Here is an 11,228-nt window from a genome sequence, read left to right on the forward strand (position 1 = left end):
GGGCCATGGCCAGCGCCCTAGTGCGCCACCGACAGGGTACCATAAAGTACATGTAGATGCTGCAGTTCGTCAGGGAAGGGGCGGCTCGGTTTCTGCAGTGTGCAGGGATTGCAACGGAATCTTCATTGGCAGTTCTTCACTGGTGGTCGCGGGGATACAGGACCCGGCCACGTTGGAGGCAATGGCAGTCAGAGAAGCACTTGCACTTGGGGAGGACCTTCATATATCCAATATGGTTATTGCTTCTGATTGCAAGCAAGTTATAGGAGATATTCAGAAGGGTTCAGATGGAAGATATGGTGCCATCATTAAGGAGATCAAACTGCAGGCAGAAACTTTTAATTGCATTTTTAAATTCGAAAGTTGTAGAGTAAATGTAGAAGCTCATAGCTTAGCCAGGCATTCGCTTACTCTTGGTCCGGGACGCCACGTTTGGTTTGGCCAATCACATAACCAAAGATATATCCCACACTCTGTGGTTTTTGATGAATAAAGTTTGGTTTTTCCCTCAAAAAAAAACTTTATTCAACAAAAACGCTCCTGGGCATTATTGTATGTCATGTATTGATACAAATTCGGATTAAAAGCAACCCAAAAAAGCCGGCGCCGACTTCCCTACCCTTCTATAAATTCGGGCGCCGCGTCTCCCTTGTTACTCCCACCCATCGATCAATCGCTGGATCGAAAGACCTAGCTAGTTCGACAGGAGCTAGCGATCTCGACAGATCGATAGACACACGCGCGCGTAGGATAGGAGATCAGTGATCGAGATGGCAAGTAGCAGCGACAACACGACGACGGTGACTCTCCGCAGCTCGGACGGCGAGGAGTTCGTGGTCCAGGCGGACACGATAGCGGCGGCGTCGGTGCTGATCAAGAACATGCTGGAGGACGGCTGCGCCGCCGGCGCGATCCCGCTGACCCAGGTGACGGGCCGCATCCTCGCACGCGTCGTCGACTACTGCAAACGCCACTACGGCGACGGCGACGCCGACGCGGCCGCGTACGTCGTGAAGACCACCTTCTCGTCGGGCTACCCCGACCTGGATCGGTTCGACACCGACTTCGTGAGCGGCGTCGACCAGGACACGCTCTTTGACCTCCTCCTCGCCGCCAACTACCTCGAGGTGCAGGGCCTCCTTGACCTGGCCTGCAAGACGGTGGCGGATCAGATGAGGGGCAAGACGGTCGAGGGCATGCGCGCGCACTTCAACATCGTCAACGACTACACCAAGGAGGAGGAGGCCGAGGTCCGCAGTGAACAGGCATGGGCCTTCGAGTAGACGGACAATTTGTTGCTGCCATAAACTAGCACTGGTAGTTTCATACACACGTTTAATGGGAGCGATTATATGTCAGTCACCTGAAATAAATAAATATTTTTCCGATAAATGATTTTCTCGCTTACCCTAGCCCTAGCGCCCCACCTCCCCATCTCGTTGTCGCTGATGACCACTCCCTCGTACATGGGTGAACTAGACGATATCCGGTGTGTTGCCGCGGAATCGGATATATATAGTTTCTAATGGCTCCTAGGCCTACATGCGCCCAATTACCTGATTATCTTTTGCCCTGCGCTCATCGACTGACCTCTTAACATATATTGTATGTCTCTGTCATCTTGCTTCTCTGCAACAGAAGATGCTTCCTCGCTTGGACCTCTCGAGCTTCATTGCCTCTACCTCTTGGTTTGTGATATCGTAGCTCGAACCGGCCTGGTTGTTCATAGCACCGTCTCAAAGGGCCTCTGCAGTTTGCTCTACACCAGCAAGGATGGGTGTCCACAACAAAGCAGAAGAGAGCAGAGGAGCTCCACTTGTTAAAGGGTACAACAACAGCATCAGTTACCTGTGCATAATGAGGTAGGAGTAAGTCGATTCGTTTCTTTTTATGACATGGATGCAACCTTCTCAGTAACATCAGAGTGCAATGTGGGATCTTTGGAGGAAGGAGGAGCGCCGGTGCGGTCCGTGCACTACCGGAACAGGGCTCAATGCCGACGGCCAAAAGTATGCCGACATCCACTGTCGGCCTATTCTAGACTATGCCGACAGCTGGCCCCAGGCCGTCGACGTACAACGGCCGTCAGGCTATCCCAGTATAAGCCGACGGCCCCCGTCGGCAAAGAACGGCTGTCGGCATAGACGAATCTATGCCTACAGCTGCCGTCGGCATATATCGGCCATCGGCATAGCTGCGGGGCTGGCGACCACACCCGTGACGGGCGGCTAATGGCGTTAGATCTATGCCGACGGCGAAGACGGGCGGCCATCGGCATTCATACGAACGCCACGTCATCGATCCAAAGCGCACCGACCAAGGCCTATGCCGACGGCTGCCATCGGCATAGATGACACATCATCGATCCGCACCGCGCCGGCCATCTGCCTTGGCCACAACTATGCCGACGGCTTTGCCGTCGGCATATTTTTTTTTGCTTTTTTCATAGCTATATTTTATGTTTTCTTACATATTATTATTTGACTAACTTACATATAGCATGTGTTACCAAGATGATGTAGGGTGGAACCCTAATCGGCCGATCTTTCACGAAAAGAGCGGATCCCGCGAAGAACACGAGGAACACAAAGAGGGGAATGAGGGAAAACACAAGGGGAAACACGAGAGGAACACTCAAAGTAACAAGAACAAGTCACACATGGGCTAGATCCTCGAGTACATAAAGTAAGATACACGATCCACGATCAACTAGGGACGATACAAAAGGGTAACCGGTTCTTCTCCGTGAGGAGGTCTTGATGTTCTTCCCTAAAGAGGGGTCTTGAATCCGCTTGGGGGATCTTCTCCGGTGGAGGCTCGAATCTCCGAGGCGAAGGTAACCAAGTGGATGAGCAAAGCTCTCACACAAAATATGAGCTAATCCTTTGCTAACCCTAGAAAGTTGGACGAGGTGGAGTATATATAGTCTAGGGGGGTAGAAGGGGTACACGGGCCTCGGGCCTTTACTGTGCGCAGACAGGGAGGCCGGACGTCCGGGCGTCGGGCCAGATGTCCGGGCGTTCGCGGAGGGCCGGATGTCCGGGCTGGTGAAGCTGGCCATGTTGCTCTCGGGTTTGGGGGTATCCGGATTTCCGGTCAGGGGGGCGGATATCCGGGACCTCGGGAAGGGCCGGATGTCCGGGTTTGCGGGACCGGATGTCCGGGGCCTGTAGGCACTTGGTGGCTGAGCAGCAGTAGAGGAAGGCGCTCCAGGGGCCAGATGTCTGGGGCCTTGGCTGGATGTCCGGGGCCTGGGAGATGCTCTTGGCTCCTTCCGTTGGTTCTCCTCATCCGTGGACTTGGGGAGTTGTCCGTCTTCATGCGCATCTTCGGGATGACCCTCTTGGTACCTAATCATGCACAACATCTCGGACTTAGGTAGTAGCCATGTCTCATGCATAGAAAGTGGAAGTTCGGAGAGGAGTGAGTTCACCTTATCTTCGATAGCTTTGGCTCGGGCTCGTGTCATTGGTCCAAGTGGTGTCATTGGAGGTGTAGGTGCGTCCATGGGGATGATCTTGGGATGCTCCGCATCATCTCCCCTCCCTTGGGGAAGATCCGTCCTTGGATCGAAATCCTCATCACCATGCTAGGGCGAGAGATCTTTGATGTTGAAGATGTCGCTCACGGAGTACTTGTCACGAGGAATGTCGATCTTGTAAGCGTTGTTGTTGTAGCGTGCAAGCACCTTGAATGGTCCATCCGCGCGTGGTTGAAGTTTGGACTTGCGTTCTTGTGGAAAGCGGTCCTTGCGAAGGTGTAGCCACACGAGGTCTCCAATGTTGAATATCATAGGGTGCTTGTTGACGTTGAGCTTGGTCGCAAGGCGTTGTCACTACAAAAAAAGACACATCCGTGACATTTTGGGTCGAACGAAAAAAATTTCTGTCATACATATGACACTTCTATGACGATAATTGTGACAAAACCCGGTATCATCATAGATGTGGTGGGCTCCTACTTCTATGACAAAAAATCATGGCAGAAAATGGGCTTTTCGTCCTAGGAGGGCCGGAGACGCAGCTGCATGCATTCTTTGGGCCGTCCATGATGGGAAAAACCGTGGTAGAAGCGAGGGGGAGGAAAATTTCGGGGAGTTCCCGGTAACGGTGGGAGGTCGGGGGCCGGGCGATGCGCGTTTTTCTCATACACGTACGCACGTGTGTGTGCGAGGCATTGGCTCTAACTGAATTCGAGCGAGGCGTTGGGCTCTAACTAAACCCGAGCGATTGCACTGCAGGCTACGCGTTACTCAACCCGAGCGATCAATCGATGGCTGTTAACTGAACCCGATCGAGCGATTCCTTGGCTACTGCTGCTAACTGAAGCCGATTGATGGGATGAACAGTGAGCGTTGCGGGGGGGGGGGTGGATGAACAGTGAGCGGTGGCGTTGCCTCTGGATGAACAGGACCCCGTGGTGTGGTGGAGGGCTGGATGAACAGTAGACGGTGGAGGGGTGCCCGTGGAGGGGTGGATGAACAGGACCCCGTGGTGTGGAGGCAGGATGAACAGTAGACGGTAGAGGGGTGCCCGTGGAGGGGTGGTTGAATAGGACCCCGTGGTATGGAGGGCTAGATGAATAGTAGACGATGGAGGGGTGGTTGAACTATAGCCGGTGGAGTAGCGCGCGGTGGAGGCTGGATGAACAGGAGCCCGTGGAGGCTGGAGGAGGTCGACGGTGGATGAACAGTAGCTCGTGGAGGCTGGAGGGGGTCGACGGTGGAGATGAACAGTATCCCGTGGAGTCCCGTTTTGCGATACGCCACACCCCTCCCGATGAACAGGGCCCCCGTTTTGACCGTAGCGCTCCAACACAAGTCCGTTTCCTCCGTTTTGCGGTACGCCACACCCCTTCCGATCAACAGGACCCCCGTTTCGACCGTAGGAGGTCCGTTTCCTCCTTTTTGCGGTACGCCACACCCCTCCCGATCAACAGGACCCCCGTTTCGACCGTAGGAGGTCCGTTTCCACCACACCCCTCCCGATCAACAAGACCCCCGTTTCAACCGTAGGAGGTCCGTTTCCTCCGTTGTGCGGTACACCAGGCCTCGTTTCCATCGCCTCTTCCGTCCAAGCCCTCCCGATGAACACGACCACGCATTCCGTTCCGACCCAGCCGCGTTGCCTCCCGGTGAACATGACGCATTCCGTTGCCTCCCCATGAACACGACGACGACGTTGTTTCTCCGTTCCGACCCAGCCATGTACACAATCCCTCGTCGTACGTATGCGCGAGTAGGCGTTCGAGACCCCGCCCGTATGTACACATACGTGGCCGTATTTTATTTCTTGCACCATGGCCGCCTCTACTACGACACGTGCACGGCTCTACATCCACCAGTATATATGTACGTACACGTTCACGACCAGAATGACAACGCCACATACGGTTCGACCAGGTGGGTCCCGACTGTCAGGCACTTCCTTGCCTGTGAAGATGTAGCTGGTGGGTCCCAGCAGTCAGGGGGCGAATCATTTTTTTTGCCCGGACGCACTTCTTTGCGTGCGAAGATGTAGCTGGTGGGTCCCAGCAGTCGGGGGCTTGTGGGTCCCAGCAGTCAGGGGGGCGAATCGTTTTGTTTTTTGTTTTGCCCAGACGCACTTCCTTGTGTGCGAAGATGTAGCTGGTGGGTCCCAGCAGTCAGGGGGGCGAATCTTTTTTTTGCCCGGACGCACTTCCTTGCGTGCGAAGGTGTAGCTGGTGGGTCCCAGCAGTCAGGGAGGAAACGTTTTTTTTCACAAAATATGGTGGCCCGTCCGGTGGGTCCCTGCTGTCAAGTGGAGGAATCATTATTTCCCGCGTAATAAGGAGGCACTTCCTTGCTGCCGCCGTGGACCCAGCTGTCAGCCTCTCCACGTACAGTCCATGTCCGATGAAAGTCGTTCCTTGACCACGTTGACCACATCGCGCCGAGAGCACCAGGGTAGTGGACGATGGCGAGGCCTAGGAAGGGGACGACACGGAGGCAGGGAAGACTCGGCAGTTGTTTCCCACGCGGAGGGGAATACAACTGTACGAGGGTTTACTGGTTCATCTGTCGTCGCCGGAGAATAACAGCAGGCGTGGGTGAGTAGAGGGATGGCTAGGCCAGCGATGGGAGTACGGTCGGGCGGTGAGGCCTGCGCGGCAGCACAGCTGGCCGCGAGGAGGAGGGAGCAGGCAGTCCCGCCGGCGCTTGTTTGAACGGCTGGAGCAGGAAGAGCAGAGATTGAAGAAGCACGACGACCGTTGGATGGACATCCAACAGTCAGTGCTTGTGCGTCGACCTTTTTTTAGGAAAGCCTCAAATCTGTGGAAAACAGCATAGAGCCCATCTGCCATTATTTCTAATAATTTACAGCCCATTTGCTAATTCTTAAGGTTTTTTTTGGAGCCCATATTCTTTTTGTTAGCATTGCAGCCCATATTGTGGCAACGGTTAAAAAATTATACGAAATTTTGCATATTTCGGTGCGGTCCGAACTGTTTTTAATCCCGAAATTTCGACTCACATTCAAACTGATTTTAAAAATAAATGTATATCAATATAAAATTCAACAAATTATCCACGCATAAAAATTAATGTAATTTAAAATTTTGAAATGAAAAAAAAAGATATTTGAAACTAATTGCCGGTTTGATGTGTTTTAAAAATGTACAACCCATTTCTCATTACCGATGGGCCATTTTCTCGGCCAGCCGAATCAAAGCTCTCCTCGTCTTTAAAGATTTGCAGCCCAACAGGCCTGACAAAGCGACTTACTTGGCAAATCACAAAAAACTGGGTTGTGGCCGTGGACCCAGCTGTCAGCCTCTCCACGTATAGTACTCTTCCGATGGAAGTCGTTCCTTGACCACGTTGACCATGCCGCGCGGAGAGCACCACGGCGGTGGACGACGGCGAGGCCTAGGAAGGGGACGACGCGGCAGTGGAAGCCCACACGGAGAGGACTACGAGGGTTCACTAGTTCGGCTGCGGTGTGAGGCTGCCGTCGCCGCAGGGCCTGGCCAGCGGTGGGAATAGTAGGGGCGGTGAGGCCTCTGTGGCAGCACAGCCGGCCAGGGGAGGCAGGAGCATGCGGCATGAACAGCGCTGCTTTGGGCGGCTGGAGCAAGAAGACCAGAAGTTGAAGAAGCACTACAGTCGTTGGATGGACATGGTACGGTCACTGGAGCTAGAATCGTTCATATTGACTAAGTTGACAAAGCCCTTCGTCTGCGTCAACTTAGTAGGCCCACAAGTCAGCCTCCCAGCAAGGTGGGTCCCAGCTAGCCGGGGGAGTATTCATTTTTTTGTGCGTAATAAGGAGGCACTTCCGGTGGGTCCGAGCTGGCATTTGGGGGAACGTTTTTTTCGCGAAATACGGTGGCCCGTCCGGTGTGTCCTAGCAGTCAGGGGGAAACGATTTTTTCCCAAAATACTGGTGGCCCGTCCGGTGGGTCTCTGCTGTCAGGTGGAGGAATAATTATTTTCCGCGTAATAAGGAGGCACTTCCTTGCGGCTGCCGTGGACCCAGCTGTTAGCCTCTGCACGTACAGTACTCTTCCGATGGAAGTCGGTCGTTGACCTCGCCGCGTCGAGAGCACCAGGGCGGTGGACGACGGCAAGGACTAGGAAGGGGGCGACTCGGAGCCGGGGAAGACGCAGCAGTGGATGCACACGCGAAGAGGAGTACGAGGGTTCACTGGTTCGGCTGCGGTGTGAGGCTGCTGCCGCCGCAGATTAACAAGGGGTGTGGGTGAGTAGAGGGATGACCTGGCCAGCGGTGGGAGTAGTAGGGGGCGGTGAGGCCTCCGCGGCATCACAGCCGGTCACGAGAGGCAGGAGCACGCGGCACGACCGGCGCTGGTTTGGGCGGCTGGAGCAAGAAGACCAGAGGTTGAAGAAGCACTACGGTCGTTGGATGAACATCGTACGGTAACATGAGCTAGAATCGTTCATATTGACTAAGTTGACAAAGCCCTCCATCCCCGTTAACTTGGTAGGCCCACAAGTCAGCCTCCCACTATGCTGGGTTCCAGCTGGTAGGGGGAATATTCATTTTTTTGTGCGTAATAAGGAGGCACTTCCTTGCGTGCGAAGATAGCTGGTGGGTCCGACATGTCAGCGGGGGGCACTTTATTTCGCGAAATACAGAGGCCCTTCCGGTGGGTCCTAGATGTCAGGTGGAGGAATCATTATTTTGCACGTAATAAGGAGGCATTTCCTTGTGTGCGGCCGTGGACCCAGCTGTCAGCCTCTCCACGCACAGTCTACTTCCGATGGTGTCATTCATTGACCACGTTCACCATGCCGCGCCGAGCGCATCCAAGGTGGTGGACGACGGCAAGGCCCCGGACAGCAACGAGCCGGAGATGGGAAGACGCGGGAGTAGAGTCGCAGACAGAGAGGTGTACGAGGGTTAACTGGTTCTAGTGCGGTGTGGTTCAGTAGTCGGTGGAGAAGAACAGGAGGTGTGGAGGGGTGGAGGGATGGCCTGGCCAACGGTGGAGTAGCGCTTCATAGCGAAGCGTGCTAAGCAGAGCTGCTAGCAGCAGGAGGCGGGAGGTGGTCCCGGCGGCGCTGGAGGAAGAAGAAGAGAGATTGAAGATGGATGCCTATTGTTGGATGTAAATCCAACGGCTAACATGTCAGAATCATTTGTTGACTAAATTGACAACGACTTGCATTGACTTCGACCTATTGGCCCACATTTCAGCCTCCAAAAATGTGGCACATATTCAACCCATTTTTTCAGAATTTACAGTCTTTTTTTGCGCGGTAGAATTTATAGTCAATTTGATCTTTTTTTTGAATTACAGCCATTAGCTGGGCTGGATGAACAAATAATGTAGCGTCCATGCGGCCCGTTTATTTTATTTCCTAAAAAATTACAGGCCATTTGCACTTTCTCGAAATACACGATTTTGCTGGGCTGATTCTAATTATAATGTTGGGTTGGGCGAGCAATGTTATCAAAAAATAAAAAGGGGATGAGCATTTTGTTATAAATATATTTAAATAATAAGTGATATTATTACATTCGTCCTTAAATCTTACCAAGCTTTTGTACACAATCACTAGGATTTTCGTGCCAAAACAATCTAGGATTTTATTTGTTAAGAAATTATTTTTATAAGTTAATAAGATGTGGGATATCGTTTTCTTACATATGTAAGTATCTATTAAATATATGATGACAATAAAAATAGTATATAATAACATATGAAATAATTTTTTTAGAAAAACAGGGAGCATCTCCCCGGTTCCATTGCTGAGAATGAAACCACAACATATTCTGATACAGCAGCTCAAAGAGCAGTTCGAAAGCAAAGATAGAAAAGCTACAAACTAGGGGGGCTGGATGAACAAGTTCTCTGAATAACACAAATCACCCGAACGGTGCCAAAGGCAGAGCGGATAGAGCACTCAAATGACACAAGGAGGGTCCAGCGAAGCCTTCATGGTCTTCAGCCGAGGGGCCGTGTCAGCCTACGGCGACCAGTAAGCAAGCGGAGAGACCGGGCTGGAAGGCGTAGCATGGTGGATGCCCCTCTTTTTCGGCGCCAGGTGCCCATCATCTTCATTAGCGATCTTGAGACGAGCCCACGGGTCCAGCCCCAGAGCAGGTCGAGCCTTGTTCAGCCACAAGTGATCACCAACGGTTTCTGGAGGGATCTTGTTAGGGTTTCCATGAAGCTCATCAACTTGTCCTTGTCCGATCCAGAGGAGAGAATTGCCCAGTTCCTCACCATGTTCCTGATCAACCTCAAGACCTGCGGAATGGAAATCCAGGAGGTGTTACTGAAAATCATAGCATTTCTATATTTCCAGAGGCACCAAAGGACAGCTGAGCTAACAGTGTTTAAAACTGAGCACTTTTTGGTAGCAATCCATAATCTGGCGACACATTCGAAGGATGAGCCAATCTGACTAGAGAAATATTCCTCAATGTGGGCCCAGTGATGTTTAGCAACTATACATTCAAAAAATAGGTGAGAACAAGACTCTTGTTCCAAGCAGTAAACACAATCAAGGGGTTTGATGATGTGTCTCTTCATAAGTTTATCCCTAGTCATTAATTTGTTTTTGGAGAGAAGCCAGAGAAATACATGAATTTTAGGGGGAACTCTCAATTTGCAGACAGCAGGGATAAACACGGGTTGAACCCCTCTAAAGTTGATAACATGATAGAGGGAGCTGGAGGAATACTTCCCCTTATTGGCCAGCTGCCAAATCAGGGCATCCGGCTCGGTAGTAAAGGTAATGCTTTTGTTAAAGAGAGTTTTAGGCATTGACCGTCCCAAACTTCATTGACACTTTTGTTAAGCTCAACGCGGACAGAGTAAATAGGTCAAAATTAGACTACTAGGGGGGATGTGCCAAACCAACTATCTTTCTAGAACCTGGTTCTGCTCCCATCCCCTATGTTCCATCTGTAGCCAAATTTCACAGCATGCATAATAGATTTTAATCCTTTCCAGAATCTAGAGGTCTTAGGGTTGGAGGAAGGGACAAAAATATTAGGTTTATTTCCTAGGTATTTATGGGCAATAAGAAACTTCCAGGGTTTCAGGTCTTCCTCATAGAATCTTTTAATCCAAGACCCTAGAAGACAGATGTTAATTTCTTGGAGGTTAGGTATGCCTAGGCCTCCAAAATCTTTTTTCATAGAGACTAGGGCCCAATTAGGAAGGTGTAGCTTCCTATTTCCCTCAAAATCATTCCACAAGCAATGAGACATCTGATAATTGATGAGGTTCACTGCCCATTTAGGGAACTTGAAGAAGGAGAGGAGATACACTGGAATGCTAGCCAAACAAGCTTATATGAGGATCAATCTACCTCTATAAGAGAGAAGTTTGCCCCTCCACCCATCAATCCTTTTAATGATTTTATCCAGAAGGGGTTGGATATCCTCTCTCCTCAGTTTATCATAGTGGAGAGGGATACCTAGGTACTTAATGTGGAAGTTACCTTTATTATAGACTAGAATAGAGAGGAAGTCAGCTAACTCCTGATCATCCATGTTGATAGGGATGAGTTCACTTTTAGAGTAGTTGATTCTCATGCCTGAGACTTGTTCAAACCAGGTTAGAACAGTTTTCAGATTGCTAGCATGTGTGGAGTCATTGTCTAAGAAAAGGATGGTATCATCTGCATATTGAAGGCAGATGATGCCACCAGGGCAGACCTCAGGACAGAACCCTGCAATCAGACTATGATCAGCTTTGCTCAGTATTTTAGTAAGAACGTCCGCTACTAA

General features: G+C 51.3%; 1 protein-coding gene across 1 annotated transcript; it reads left to right on the forward strand.

Annotated features, from left to right (window-relative positions):
- The first annotated feature begins 770 nt into the window (after window positions 1-770).
- On the forward strand, window positions 771-1,283 carry LOC125547876 (SKP1-like protein 4). Its single transcript, XM_048711619.1, has one exon. The coding sequence runs from the start codon at window positions 771-773 to the stop codon at window positions 1,281-1,283; it is 513 nt and encodes a 170-aa protein (XP_048567576.1).
- The last annotated feature ends 9,945 nt before the right edge of the window (window positions 1,284-11,228 follow it).

Source organism: Triticum urartu, chromosome 3, assembly GCF_003073215.2.
Source record: "Triticum urartu cultivar G1812 chromosome 3, Tu2.1, whole genome shotgun sequence".
Lineage (NCBI taxonomy): Eukaryota > Viridiplantae > Streptophyta > Magnoliopsida > Poales > Poaceae > Triticum > Triticum urartu.

What these genes read in the sequence shown, in the direction of transcription:
- LOC125547876 (XM_048711619.1), top strand. Translation starts at nt 771, where the DNA reads ATGGCAAGTAGCAGCGACAACACGACGACGGTGACTCTCCGCAGCTCG.